The sequence below is a fragment of the Oratosquilla oratoria genome, chromosome 18 (genome assembly GCF_046742065.1).
Source record: "Oratosquilla oratoria isolate Oo_2021 chromosome 18, ASM4674206v1, whole genome shotgun sequence".
NCBI classification, from domain to species: Eukaryota; Metazoa; Arthropoda; class Malacostraca; order Stomatopoda; family Squillidae; genus Oratosquilla; species Oratosquilla oratoria.
In genome coordinates this window covers 58,986,133-59,002,463 of record NC_134794.1, presented here as the reverse complement: position 1 = coordinate 59,002,463, position 16,331 = coordinate 58,986,133, and the positions used below count along the sequence as shown (strand labels likewise).

At 34.9% G+C, this 16,331-nt stretch overlaps 1 protein-coding gene across 6 annotated transcripts in view; it reads right to left on the bottom strand.

Annotated features, from left to right (window-relative positions):
• The window catches only part of Tomosyn (syntaxin-binding protein tomosyn), an 870,373-nt gene that overhangs the window by 326,322 nt on the left and 527,720 nt on the right, over positions 1–16,331 (bottom strand). For 4 of the 6 annotated variants that reach the window (XM_076202137.1, XM_076202139.1, XM_076202138.1 and 1 more), the window contains exon 14: positions 2,770–4,051. The exons of the other annotated variants lie outside the window; for them this stretch is intronic. In XM_076202137.1, the coding sequence (XP_076058252.1) occupies positions 2,770–4,051 (1,282 nt within the window). The remainder of the gene's footprint in view (positions 1–2,769; positions 4,052–16,331) is intronic. 6 annotated transcript variants of the gene reach the window in all.

The following is a 16,331-nucleotide window of genomic DNA, read 5'->3' as shown; positions in this document are numbered from 1 at the left end:
TCAGTTGCCATATTGAACTTGTTTTGTGTTGTAGGTTGTGAACTTAGCTCACAAATGTTCATGTTTTATACTGAAAATGATAATTTTCATTATATTTTTTGCTAAAAACATAACCATGGATCTACAATTTCTCACTTGATAACATAATATACAATGATATATGAACAGGGCTCCAGAACAGATTATGTTCATATGTAGAGACCCCACTGTACAAGGTGATAAAAGTTGCCTAATCTTACTGACCTAATTTAAATTTTCACATACTCTATGATAAGTATTACCAGTGCCAAATGTCTTCATTTCCACCCAGATGACTTCTCTTACAAATGAATATTGCATTTCTTTGTATAAATTTAAAGATCTAGCATATGAAGTCATCCTGATTATAAATTTTGTAAACTATTTATGATCAATTATATTGCATTACTAATCTTTTAACATTTGGTCAGTCATGTTATAAAACCTTTACCACAGAAATGCTGGGCTATATATCTAGTGTATATTCAAATCCAAACAAGATACAGATTGAAAGATTGACTTCATACTAATAATCTGTACAATATGATTATTTATGGAAGGCCTTGCCAGTCACAGAATTTTCACAAGTTGGTGAATGATCTAAAAATTGCATATGTACTAATGCTTTTTGTGTGACTGTTAAGACAGTAGTTTGATTGTCATTTTGCATTTAAGACTGTACTATATTTGTACTATTTTTTGTGTGTGACTGGAAAGACAATAGTTTGTCACCTTGTATTTCAGACTGTACTGGGGTTTTATTTTTTACACAACATGCAGTTACTACAATTACAGTCACAAATACCTGGTGACAGCAAAAAAAAAGGCATTTACAGATCCTAAAAATATAACCATCCATTGTCTTGTCTACAGTGATTCACTGTAATAAAGCTGTGTTATTTATACAGTTTAGATACAGAAACTAACTTCAGCAGTGGAAACACTTCCATATCATGTCTATTGTTGCAAATATTCATCTTGCTATTGTACTGGAAGGAGGCCTTTTATATACATTTCTTTCCTGCAGCATTTTTACACACAAACATATGAAATGAAGCCGAAAAAAGCAGCCCACCTAGCAATACTGCAAAGTGCCACATTCCATAAGCTTTGAAATACTGCAGTGTGCTATGATCAGTTGACCCCCATAACACTGCAAAGTATAATACCCTTTTCACCATGCAGTGTATGTGCTGATACTACAATACCACTAGTCTCTCCAATTTGCACATTAATGCAACATAACAAGTGCTACTTGCTACTTTGCATGACACCAAAACTATTTCACCCACCAATATTACTAGGTGTCACAGTTTTTGTTAGCAATACTGCAGTACTTCAAAACCATTCATGGGAATTACTCTTCTCCAGTCCAGGCAGCCCTGTCTACAATGAATTCTTTCTACTGACTGCTTGCTTGCAAATCAGCACAATCTCTACTCATAAAACAAATCTCAACCTTCAAACAGCATTCTCAGTACAAACGAAAATAAACTACTTTTACTTTTCCTAAGTCTAAGTACATATAAAGTGATTTACCAATAATGATAAATGGGCTTTTAAAAAATTTAAGGCAACTTCGGTCTCCATTGCAGTTGGTTTTTGATGCACTTGTGGTACTGCTCGAGGTTGAAGTAGAATTCGGAATGGAAGAAGAAGAAGTAGTGGTAGTAGTGTGGCTTGTAGATGTAGTTGTGTTTAAGTAGGTACTGGCTGTAGTAGTAGAAGTAGATATGATGGTGGTAGTAGTAGTAGTAGAGGTGATGGCAGTAGCAGCAGTAGTAGTAGTAGTAGCAGTAGTAGTAGAAGTAGTAGTAGTAGCTGGATTGGGAATGGGTTGTCCAGAAGACGGAGAGGTGCAGGTAGAGCTCCAATCCCTCTTTGAGTGCAGGGATGAACATGAGCACAAGAGAGTGGAAGAGTAGGAGGTAATCCTACAAGAACAGCAGATACCACACATGGCACCACCTATTACTACATATTTAACTTACCATTACCAATATTCACAGCATAAATTAATTCAATCTGTGCTTCTGTACTTATTCATGCATATCAGTATAACTATATGGGTTAGTGTACCTATGACTCAGCCCTATAGAAAGGAATATACAGTCATAAACCTATGTGCAGTGTTGTACAAGTATAATAAAACATATAAGAAAAATATGGGTGCTGTAGGCTACTGTGAATACAGCACAAACAATGTAAGTGTGGCAAACCAAATTTGGTAAAAAAATCATGCATGTCTGTGATAGATCAAAATATGATAAGTTAACCTCAAAGACGCTATCAACTCATTTATCTCACACACGTTATACACACGTTAAAAATACTGATAATAATTGCACCAATTATCTTACACACCATTTCATTGCCCATTACAAAGGGTTTTCTCAAAAAACTGATTATCCCTTGACTGATTCAAAAGCTGGGATTACCAACACTGTTTCTCTGAAAACCTTACAAGAACTTGAATTGCCAGTTGTATTCATGGCTAGATGGGGCACTGGCAGGTAGATGTCGTCACTCTTCACAATAATACATCCTGAGATAGAAATCAGCTTTGCCTAGATAGAAACAACCTATTGCATGTTTCCCTTTAAGTAGCAGATTTCATCTCATTCATGTACATCATGAATAAACTACTTGCTGTACAATCTAATCATGACCTTAGCAGCAAAACTTTATATGAATGCTGTTGGAAAAAGTCACAATCAGAAAGCACAACAATGACTGAAAATCAAGACCTACCATGAGGTGAGTGAGTAGAGCTCTTCTTTGTTATGTGACTCACAAAACTCTTCAGGGCGACAATACTACTTGGACTGGTTACACTGGAGGCTTTAGTGGCCTGACCAGGAGCCAACTGCTGCTGCTGTTTCTCATTTGGAGTCACTTCCTTCCGTACATCACTGGGTGTAGCAACACTGGACTCAGATGATGTTACAGAGAGGGCAGGTGTGGATTCCTTGACTTGCTCCAAGAACAAGGAGCCTTTGCTGCGGCTCTGCTTGGTCTCCCCTAGACGCACTTTGCGGCGAGGAGGAGGGACAGGGTTTCCATCCTTGTCAAAAAGTGTCAAAGATGACTTTCTGTCTTCATGTGATTGATGTGACCCTTCACTAATTAGATCATGTTCTTCCAATACCTTCATTTCTTCAAGGGGACTTGGCCTAGGAGATGGTTTTGGGCTCACTCCTGGACTTCCTTTTGGACTTACTCTTGGGCTTACCAAGGGTGTAACTTTAGGACTAGGCTTAAGTGTGGTCTGCACTTTGCTAAATTCATCAATAGTGGACGAATTCATCTGATCAATCAAGGCAATCACATCTTCTGCCTGATCAACATCATCTTCTAAAACATCCTCCAATACTTTTTCTTTCATTTCGCCATCATCATCAAAAATAATAATTTCTTGGTTGGATATATGAAGATCCTCCATATTATGGGAGTTTTCTAATGAGAAAGCTCTTCTAAAACGTGCATCTAGTTTACTAAATTGATCCTTAATACTGAACCTTGACTGCTTTTTGGTTTCTGCTTTAGACTCAAAGCCTTCTAGGACTGTCTGTTCAACATCAGATTTACTTTTGCTCTCTCCTTGTATATCTGCATCTTTTTCAAGATCCTTCTTCTCTATGTTCTTATCTTCCTCACCTTCACTGTTCATGAGAACTGTTGTTCCAGTATCACCTGCAGTGTCTGAAGGCATTTTTGTATTATCTGAATCTTCATCACTTTCAACACACTTTCCTTCCTTTTTAAGAGAGCACTTTGGGAACTGAAATCCAATATTGACATCCATATCAATATCATCCAAACCTGGTATGTGATCAAGGTCAATTTTTTCTTGTGATCTCTTCTTTTTCCCTTTACTATCTTTCTGCACTAAGCGTTTCAGTAAATCTCCATCACTCTTGCCTCTGCTATTACTGCGGGAAGGGTGTCTTTTCTTGTGGTCTCCTTCAGCTTCAGAATGTGAGTCTGAAGACAGTTGTCCAATGAAGAAAACTGAATTCCCTTCTTTGCAATCCTTTGGGGGATACATGGATTGAAATAGTTAAAATATTTCCTTTAGAAAAAAAAAAATGTACATTACATACATTTAAGCTCACCCTGATCTTGTGTGTGAAAGTATATGTGTGTGTGTATATGTGTATTTACCTACCTAGTTGTATCTACCTAGATGTATTATACTGTAAGGGGAGCTATGCTCGTGGTGACCCCTTTCCCCTTTTTGTATCTCACAAGATCAAGATCGTTCTTAAATTCTTGTGCTTGCACACACTATTTTTTCATCCAATTTGTTCCATATATCTATCACTCTGTGTGTGTGTGTGTATTTAGATAGTTGTATTTTATGGGAAGGGGAACTATGCTCGTGGTGTCCCGTCTTCATTTCTCATTTTATCTAAACTGTTTTTAAATTCGTGTATTGTTTTTGCACACACCACTTTCTCATCTAACTTGTTCCAAACGTCTATTACCCTGTGGGGAAAGCTGTTCTTTTTTAGGTCTCTTCTATAACTGTCTTGATTTTCTTTCCATGTCCTCTTGTATCTCTACTATCCAATTTTATTAGATCCTCTCTATCAATAGTTTCTATGCCTTTCATGATTCTATAAATAGTTATCAAATCTCCTCTCTCTCTTCTTTGCTCTAATGTCTGTAACTCAAGTTTTGTTAGTCTCTCTTCATATGATAGTTCCGAGAGTGTTGGTGCCAATTTCATAATTGCTCTTTGTATTCTTTCAAGTTTTGTTATATATATATATATATATATTTTTTTTTTGTATTTGGTGACCACAGTGTTGCTTCATACTCCAAAGGGACCAGTATTTTCTTCACCATTTCTTTGTCCAGGTATGTAAATGCCACTTTAATTGTTCTTATTAAATTATAAGTTTCTCTAAAAATCTTGTTTATATGTTTCTCAGGGAACTTATTATTCATAATAATGACTCCCAGGTCCTTCTCATTTTCTACTTTTTTAATTTCATCTTTTCCCAATTTATATGATCTCACTATTCTTTTTTTGCTTTTTCCAAATTCCATTATACTACACTTCTTGATATTGAATTCCATCTCCCACTTCCTACTCCATTACCATACTTTATTGAGATCACTCTGTAGTGACTCACAATCTTGTACAGTGTCCACTTTTTTCAACAATTTTGCATCGTCCGCAAAGAAGCTCATTATTGTGGCCAGAACTGTTCCTTGTGGAACTCCACTTATCACTTCATCCCAATTAGAGTGTTTGTCTCTTATCAGCACTTTCAATTTTCTTTCATGCAAGAAGTCTTCCATCCACTTCAGCAATTTGCCCTGTATTCCTCCTGCAGTTTCTATTTTCTTTAGCAATTTTTTATGTGGCACCTTATCAAAAGCTTTTTTCAGGTCTAGAAATGCACAATCAGCCCATCCATCTCTTTTTTGTATTACATCTATTAGCCTTGAATAGAAACACATTAAGTTTATGACGCATGATCGTCCTTGTCTAAATCCAAATTGCCTTGGATTTAGTACTTTGTTTTTTCCAGATGCCTTACCCATCTAGTTTTAATGATTCTTTCACAAATTTTAGCTATCGTACTTGTAAGAGAGACTGGTCTATAGTTAGTGGGGTCTTCCTTGTTTTCCCCTTTATATATTGGTGCTATATTTGCTCTTTTCCAATCTTCTGGAACTTTTCCTTCTTTCAATGAACTGCTTATTAGACTGTGTATTTTGTCTGTTAGTTCATTCCTGCATTCTCTCAAAATCCAGTTTGCCATTTCATCTGGTCCATGAGATTTTCTGACATCGAGATTACTCAAGTGATTCATTATTTCATTCTTTATCACTTCTGTCTCTTTCATAGGGGGGACTTTCTCCTCCCACTTGATATCTCTGGGTTGTATGTTCTCCCTCATAAACACAGATTTAAAATGCTCGTTCATAATTCCTGCCATTTCTATTTCCTCTGTGTATTCAACTCCTTGCTGTAGTTTCTCTAATTTTTGTTTGTTTTTCAGTTTGTTGTTTATAAATCTGTAAAATAGCTTTGGTTGATCGTTACATTTTTCTATGACATCTTTTTCATACTTTTCTTTTCTGCTCTGCACACACATTGTACATATTCATTTCTATAACTAGTATATATTTTCCATTTTTCAGGTCTTGTCTTTTTTCCATTTTATCCAAGCTTTGTCCCTTTTGTTTTTGAATTCCCTATATCTTTTGTTGTACCAACACTTTACATATCCTTTTCCTTGTTTTTGTCTTGGAACATACTTTTCCACTTCTTTATAAATTTTTGTCAAAATATTCCATTTCTATTCTATTGTTGTTTCCTCCTTGTGTATCCTTTCCCAGTTTTCTTTTTGAAAGAATTCTCTTATTTTATATAAAAAAAAAAAAAAAAAAATCCATACTCCATCTTCCCTTTCTATATTGTTAATTTTTTCCATGTATTTTTCCTCATTTAGTTCCAGTTCAACCAATATGTGGTCACTTTTACTTATTGGCATCTTATATTCAATCTTGTCCACTATTTCAGGTTCTGATGTAATTATTAGGTCCAGTCTCGATGGTTCTTCCTCATTTCTATACCTAGTATTCTTTTGTATCCATTGCATCATTGTATGTTCTATAAACATATCAAGTAGTACATTTCCCCATGAGTCGTCTCCACCCTTCACTGTCATCTCTTCCCAGCAGATTTCTTTACAATTAAAGTCACCCATTATAACTATTCTTCCTCCATTTTCCATTATCTTAATTAGTGTTATCCTTGTGTCTTCTAACATATTCTTGTGTTCTCTTCCCACAAAGCAGTTTTAGGAGGTACATAATTTACTACAAACTTCCTGCTCTTTTTGTCCCTGTCCTCTATTTCCATCATGATCATTTCCAATCTATTCTTTCCATATGTAACATTCCTCACATTTATATCCTTCTAAGTCAGGAACATAACTCCACTACCTTGTTTTATCTCTCTGTTTCTAATCCAATAATCAAATACACTATGTCCTACACCATTGGGTGGTAATGGAACTTTCAATTTTGTCTCCACAATTTCCATTATGTCAGGTTCCTTTTCCATCAGGTTATCATTTAGTTCATTCAAGCCTGTTATTAATCCATCTATATTTGTGAAGGACGCTTTTAATTTTCTGTTACCTCCATCCTGTTTTCTGTTTCCCTTCTGTTTTTCTCTCCTATGAACCATTTCCTCACTTTCATATCCACTACTCTCCAATAGAATTTCTCTTTGACTCTATTCTGTTCTCGCTTTTTTCCCCTAGCTTCGATTCTTTTTGTTTTCTCTTCCTCTCTTTCCTCTTTATTCATCTCTTTTTATCCATATCTGTTTGTACTGATCACTTTCTGCTAGTTTTCCTATTTTTGATAAGGCATTCTCTGCTGTCGTTTGTGACCTGAATTCAACATTAACTGGTCTGGTCTTGTATTTCCCCAGTCTATACATTTCTTCAATTTCTTTCCCGATTTCCTGTTCACCTTCTTGAAATATTTTCAGTACTTTGTTCACTCTTTCTTTCTCCTCTCTTACTATTGTAGTCCTACTTGGTTTATGTTTCTCTGTGTCCTTAGTGTGTTCTTTAATCTGTTGTTTCACTATATCTCTAAATTCAATTTAGCTATTCTCCTGAACCTTTTTCCAACCACTTACCTCTTTTTCTATGGACTCATTATTCTCTTTACTATTCCTCTTTACTTCCTCATTCTCATCCTTTACTTCTTTCAACTGTCTTTTTAATTCTTCTATTTATCAATGCAAATTGACTGAACCTAACCTCTCATGATTGGTTAATCTTTGTTAGTTTTTCCTCTAGACTTGCTAATTGAGGAAGGTTGTCATTTCCTCCCTCATTAAATCCATAGAAATAATTATCTCCACTTTCTATTGCGCTGCCCTTATCTATATTTCTAATTTTTACACCTTTACTAATTTCTTTGACTTCACCTCTGTTGTTTGCGCATCTCTTGTTGACATTCCTTCTGACGTCCAGGGCATGTTCATCCCCTTCCACAGTTTCTTCCATTTTCCTCAATAATCCCTCCCCTTCTCCTTTTTTTTTTTTTTATCTTTCCACTACACTGTGAGCTTTCCCCTTCCCTACTAATACAACACAGGTACTCCCTCGTTGTAGAGATGCGTTTTTTTTTCCGAAGTTTCAATCTTCACCATCACTTTGACGATCATGTGTGTGTGTGTGTATGTGTATGTGTATATGTGTGCATGTGTGTGTGATTCACCATGGTCTTGGATCATGTGTTGGACTTGTGATCGACAGCTATTTCCCTCCTGGAAGAGAGCTCAGAGTTCATATATGACTGATCTATGGGTAATGCTATGACCTTACATGCACACATACACCCAACTCACCAACCACGACAATTGGAGTAACAACCTGCAGCGCAATGCTGTATTGTATTTTTCTATTCTATATATTTCTTCAATTTCTTTCCCTGCTTCTTGTTCATCCTCTTGAACTACTTCTAATATCTTGTTTACCTTTTCCTCCCCCTCTTTTACTCTTGTAGTCCTATTTGGATTATGCTTCTCTTCCATCCCTAATATAATTATACATTTCTTTTTGTCCACTAAGTCTCTTACTATATTCTCCTTCTCTCTCATCAGTTTAATAACTGTGTCTTTAGTTTGTTCTTTCATCTGTTGTGTCACTATATCTAAATACAATTTTTTTGTTCTCTGGGACTTTTCTCTAACCCTGTGCTTCTTTTGCTATGGACTCTTTATTCTCTTTATTATTGTTCTTTAATTCCTCATTCTCATCTTTTACTTCTTTAAACTGTCTTTTTAATTCTTCTATTTCTTTAGTTAGGTTTTGGTTCTCCATCTTTAGTTCTTCCAATTTATTAACTCTTTGCGTAATCCATGTAAGTTGGCTGAACCTAACCTCCCAGTGTTCGATCATTTTCTCTAGTTTTTCCTCTAGATTTGGTAATTAGGGGAGGTTGGCATCCCCTCCCTCATTAAATCCATGGCAATTATTATCTCCACTTTCTATTGTGTTGTTCTTGTCTATATTTCTGATCTTAGTGCCTTTACTGATATTTTCAATTTCACCTGCATCATCTGCAGCCCTCTTGTTGACATTTCTTCTGACGTCCGGAGGAGCCCTTTGTCTCCTTCCTCATTTCCTTCCATTTTCCTCAATAATCCCTCCCTTTCTCCTTTTTCTTCACCTTCCCACTACACCACAAGCTTTCCCCCTCCCTATTAACACAACAGAGGTACTCCCTCATCGTTGAGATCGACGAAATTTGAAGTTTTCCTAGAGTTCCAAACTTCGCTGTCACTTCAACCGACATGTGTATTTATCTAGTTGTATTTTATGGGAAGGGGAGCTATGCTCGTGGTGTGCCGTCTTCATATCTCATTTTATCTAGACCATTTTTAAATTCTTGTATTGTTTTTGCACACACCACATTCTTATCTAACTTGTTCCAAATGTCTATTACCCTGTGGGAAAAGCTGTTCTTTTTCAGGTCTCTTCTATAACTTTCTTGATTTTCTTTCCGTGTCCTCTTGTATCTCTACTATCCCATTTTATTAGATCCTCTCTATCAATAGTTTCTATGCCTTTCATGATTCTATAAATAGTTATCAAGTCTCCTCTCTCTCTCTTCTTTGCTCTAACGTCTGTAGATCAAGTTTTGCTAGTCTCTCTTCATATGATAGTTCTGAGAGTGTTGGTGCCAATTTTGTAATTGCTCTTTGTATTCTTTCAAGTTTTGTTATACATTTTTTTGTACTTGGTGTCCACATCGTCGCTGCATACTCCAATCTTGGTCTTATCAAAGTGACCAGTATTTTCTTCACCACTTCTTTGTCCAGGTATGTAAATGCCACTCTGATTGTTCTTATTAAATTAAAAGTTTCTCCAAAAATTTTGTTTATATGTTTCTCAGGGGTCATATTATTCATAATAATGACTCCCAGGTCCTTCTCATTTTCTACTTTTTTTATTTCTTCCTCTCCCAATTTATATGATCCCACTGTTCTTTTTTTTCTTCTTCCAAATTCCATTATACTACACTTCTTAATACTGAATTCCATCTCCCACTTCCTACTCCATTGCCATACTTTATTGAGATCACTCTGTAGTGACTATCTTCTACAGTGTTCACTTTTTTCAACAAATGTGTGTGTGTGTGCATGTGTACACAGATATACATACAATGTAACCTCCCAATTATTTCTAAGTCTCTTAGAGCCCTACTCATACAATGAAACTGTCAAGGCAAGAAATATTCAATAACAATACATTAATAGAAAAATTGTCAATTCTCTGCTAGATTAAGTGGGTTGGAAAGGGTACTGGACAAACAAGAAACATAATTGCAATGACTTTTGATTATTCCTTGTTTTCAACACTGTATTTGGATTAATGATGAATAAAGTTGGTTTTCTTCCTTGGTATGCAACATGACATTTATACAATTGTAGTATTCTATGAATGTGTTCTATGCCAATCAATTATAGCGATGCTTTCTATACATAATTACTTTCCCATGGACAAACAATTAGGAAATATATATGTGAAATTTGTGAGGATCATCTTTATAACAAAACTACGACCAAAGCATTATATGAAGATATATGTTAATATCTAACCCACATTATCTACAATATGAACTGACAGACAGGATATTACTATATACATATGTACATGTACATTTATCTTACATACATACATACATATACCAAGGCTTTTTCCCCCTTACAAGGGGGGTAGCCAAAAAGAAAAAGGTATAAAATCACTCCCACCTATTCCATCCCTGAATACACTCCACACCCCTCCACCCTCCCTCCCATCTTAGCACCTCCTGAAATGACGGGTCATCCCTGCACCTTGTCCACTGCCCTGGGTCAGAAGCAGTGTCGCAAGACACAGCACATCCACAGCAAGGCCGCTTCATTAAATCGGCGACCCCCCCTCTCCGTCCCCCCATTGCATAAAATGAGAGGACGGGGAGAAATCCCTTTGGGCTGCGTCAAATTTTGCTCACACATACTACCTCACCCCCCATCCACCCGCCCATTCCACCTCATGCTATCACAACATCATCCATATACAGCCATTCTCCATCCTAGGACGCCCCCTCATGTTCACTCCCTCCACATCTGCCTTCCACACCTCTTTTACTAGTCTTTCTTCACTCATTCTTTCCATGTGTCCAAACCATCCTAATATTCTTTCATCAACCCTATCTCCCAGCTCCCTTTCCACCCCCGTTCTCCTCCTCACCTCCTCATTTCTCACTCTATCTAGCCTAGTAACCCCCATCATACTTCTCAGACACCTCATCTCAAACACATTCAAACTCCTTCTCTCTTCTTCTCTTATGTTCCATGTTTCTGCCCCATACAGTGCTGTTGGCACAATCACTCCTTCATACAGTCTCCTCTTAGCATCAATTCCCAAATGTCTATTCCTCATTACACTCTTTAATCCACCAAGGCATTTACTCGCTTCTCTCAATCCACTTTCACTCCACCATTCCCTGCCACATTTGCACCCAAGTACCTAAAACTATCCACTTCCTCCAGTCGCTCTCCCTTAATGCTCACTTCCAGTCTACTGCCACTTTCACCCCTTGTACATCTCATCACCTTACTTTTACCCACATTTATTTTTAGCTCTCTTCTATCACATACTCTCCCAAACTCTGCCACCAACTTCCTCAGTCCCTCCTCCGATCCTGCCACAAGCGCAGTGTCGTCCGCAAACAACAACTGGCTCACCTCCCACTTTTCTCCATTTTCTTTAACCATTTTCTTTAAAGAATTTATCTTACATAATATATATATATATATATATATATATATATAGAGAGAGAGAGATACACACACACACACACACACACGTCAGTCGAGGTGACAGCAAAGTTCAGACTCCAGAGTTATCCAAGGATTTCAAGGCTCACAACGACAAGGAAGTACCTGTGTTGTATTTATACGGAAGGGGAAAGCTCGTGGTGTAGTGGGAAGGTGATGAAAAAGAAGGGGAGGGATTACTGAGGGAAATGGAAGGAAATGAGGAAGGGGAGGACTTGGTCAAGGAGGCCAGGCGACTTGTAAACAAACGAAGGACGAATGATGATTTTGAGGAAGGGATTAGCAAAAATGTAAAGATTAGAAATATAGACAAGAGCAGCACAATGGAAGGTGAAGATAATAATTTCCAAGGATTTAATGAGGGGGGGGATACCAACCTCCCCCGATTAGCAAGCCTAGAGGAAAAACTTGAGAAAATGACCGAACATTGGGAGAGTAGGTTCAGTCAAACAACAAAGATTGCGCAGAGCATTGAAAAATTGGAAGAACTAGAGAAGGTGAACAAAAACTTAACTAAAGAAATAGAAGAATTAAAAAGACAGATAAAAGAAGTAAAAGATGAGAATGAGGAATTAAAGAGGAATAATAAAGACAATAAAGAAGCCATAGCATAAGAAGCACAGGGTTGGAAAAAAATCCAAGAGAACAGTAAAGTTGCATTTACTGACATAATTAAACAGCAAATGAAAGAACAAACTGAAGACTCAGTTATTAAACTGATGAGACAGAAGGAGAATATAGTAAGAGACTTAGCAGATAAAAAGATATGTATAATTATATTAGTAATGGAAGAGAAGTATAATCTAAATAGAACCACAAGAATTAAAGAGGAAAAAGAAAAAGTAAGCAGTTTACTAGAATTAGTTCAGTAAGATGAACCTGGAATCATGAAACAAATTGAAGAGATGTATAGACTAGGAAAATATAGTACAGATAAGACCAGACCAATTAAGATTAAATTCAGGTCACAAACAACAGCGGAGAATATCTTGGCAAAACCAGGGAAACTAGCAAACAGTGAACAATATAAAAAGGTATGGATAAAAAGAGAAATGAATAAAGAGGAAAGAGAGGAGGAAAAAATGAAAAGACAAGAAGCGAAGGAAAATACGAGAAAAGAACAGAGTCAGAAAAAGAGAAATTCTATTGGAGAGTAGGGAATATGAAAGTGAGGAAATGGGACATACTAGAGAAAAACTAAAGGGAAACAGAAAATACAATGGAAGTAGCAGAAAATTAAGATTGTCTTACACAAATATAGATGGATCAATAACAGGATTGAATGAACTGAATGATTACCTGAAGGAGAAAGATCCGGACATAATGGGAATTGTAGAGACAAAATTTTAAAAGGTCCACTACCACCCAACAGTGTAGGACATGATGCATATAATTATTGGATTAGAAACAGAGAGACAAAACAAGGGGGTGGAGTTATGTTCCTGACTAAGAAAGATATAAACGTGAGGAGTGTCACATATGGAAAGAATACAGTAGAGATGATTATGATTGAAGTGGAAGACAGAGATAAGAAGAGCAGAAAGTTTGTGATAAATTATGTGCCTCCAAAAACAGCCTCGTGGGAAGAGAGTGAACATAAAAGTATGTTAGAAGACACAAGGATAACATTAAATAAGATAATGGAAGATGGAGGAAGAATAGTTATGATGGGCGACTTTAATTGCAAAGAAGTCTGCTGGGAAGAGATGACAGTAAAGGGTGGAGACGACTCATGGGGAAATGTTCTACTCGAGATGATTATTGACCATACAATGACACAATGGATACAGGAGAACACTAGGTATAGAAATGAAGAAGAACCATCGAGACTAGACCTAATAATCACATCTGAACCTAAAATAGTGGAAAAGATTGAATATAAGACACCAATAAGTAAAAGTGACCACATATTGATTGAACTGGAACTAAATGAGGAAAAATACATGAAAAGAAATGAACAATATAGAAAAGGAAGAATGATGTATGGAAAAACAAATTTTTATAAAATAAGAGAATTCTTTCTAAAAGAAAAATGGGAAAGAATATAAAAGAAGAAAATCACATGGACCAGATGAAATAGCAAATTGGATTTTGAAAGAATGCAGGAATGAACTGGCAGACAAAATACATAGCACAATAAACAGTTCCTTGAAAGAAGGAAAAGTTCCAGAAGATTGGAAAAAAGCAAATATAGTACCTATATATAAAGAGAGAAATAAAGAAGAGCCTACCAACTATAGACCAGTCTCTCTAACAAGTACAATAGCAAAAATTTGTGAAAGAATTATCAAAAGTAGATGGGTCCAGTACATAGAAAAAAAAACAATGTGCTTAATCCAAGGCAATTTGGATTCAGACAAGGATGATCATGCGTCACCAATTTAATATGTTTCTAAACAAGGCTAATAGATATAATACAAGAAAGAGATGGATGGGCTGATTGTGCATTTCTAGACCTAAAAAAAGCTTTTGACAAAGTACCACATAAGAACTTGCTTGAGAAATTAGAAACTGAAGGAGGAATACAGGGCAAACTGCTTAAATGGATGGAAGACTTTTTGCAAGAAAGAAAAATGAGAGTGATAAGAGACAAACACTCTAATTGGTATGAAGTAATAAGTGGTGTTCCACAAGGAACAGTTCTGGCCCCAATAATGTTTGCTATATATATTAATGATATGGATGAAGAAATTGAAAGTTATATGAGCTTCTTTGCAGATGATGCAAAACTGTTAAAAAAAAACTGAACACAGAGGAAGATTGTGAGTCACTACAGAGTGATCTCAATAAAGTATGGGAATGGAGTAGGAAGTGGGAGATGGAGTTCAATACTAAAAAGTGTAGTATAATGGAATTTGGAAAAAGCAAAAAAACAATAATAGGATGATATAAATTGGGAGAGGAAGGAATAAAAAAAGTTGAAAATGAGAAGGACCTGGGAGTCATTATTATGAATAATGTCACCTGAGAAACATATAAATAAGATTTTTAGAGAAACTTATAATTTAATAAGAACAATCAAAGTGGCATTTACATACCTGGATGAAAAAATGGTGAAGAAAATACTAATCACTTTGATAAGACCAAGATTGGAATATGCAGCAATGATGTGGTCACCATGTACAAAAAAATGTATAACAAAACTTGAAAGAATACAAAGAGCAATTACAAAATTGGCACCAAGACACTCAAAACTATCATATGAAGAGAGACTAGCAAAACTTGATCTACAGACACTAGAGCAAAGAAGAGAGGAGATTTGATAACTATTTACAGAATCATGAAAGGCATAGAAATTATTGATAGAGAGGATCTAATAAAATGGAATGATAGAAATACAAGAGGACAAGGAAAGAAAATCAAGAAAGACAGCTATAGAAGATATCTGAAAAAGAACAGCTTTCCTCACAGAGTAATAGACATCTGGAACAAGTTAGATGAGAAAGTGGTGTGTGCAAAAACAATACATGAATTTAAAAATAGTTTAGATAAAATGAGATATGAAGACGGGACACCACGAGCATAGCTCCCCTTCCCATAAAATACAACTAGGTAAATACACACACACACACACACATATATATACATATATATATATGTATATACATATATATATATGTATGTACATATGTATATATATATATATATATATATATATATATATATATATATATATATATATATATATGTCATTCAGGAGGTGCCAAAATAAGATGGAAGGAAGGGGGTGGATAGGAATGGGGTATGTTGGGGATGAACTGGGTGGGAATAGTTTTTATGCCTTTAAATAAATAAATATATATATATATATATATATATATATATATATATATATATATATATATATATATATATATATATATATATATATATATGTATAAATGTATACATATATATATATACACATAATATATATACATAATATATAACATATATATCTATGCATATATATATATATATATATATATATATATATATATATATATACATATATATATATATATATATATATATATATATAGAATAAATACACATATCTATATATATATATATATATATATATAATAAATACACATATATCTATATATGCATATATATATTAATATACTTTCATATCAATATATGTATAAATACACATATACACACATATATATATATATACATATATGCTCCACCTTTGTAATCCTTTGTAATATATATATTTATATATACATAGATATATATGTATATATCTATTTATATACATATATATACACATACATATACAGTAATATATATATATATATATATATATATATTATATATACATATGACATACATGTGTGTATATATATATATATTATATATATATATACATATATATATACATATATTTATATATATATATATATATATATATATATATATAATACACACACACACACACACAAAGTACAAAAAA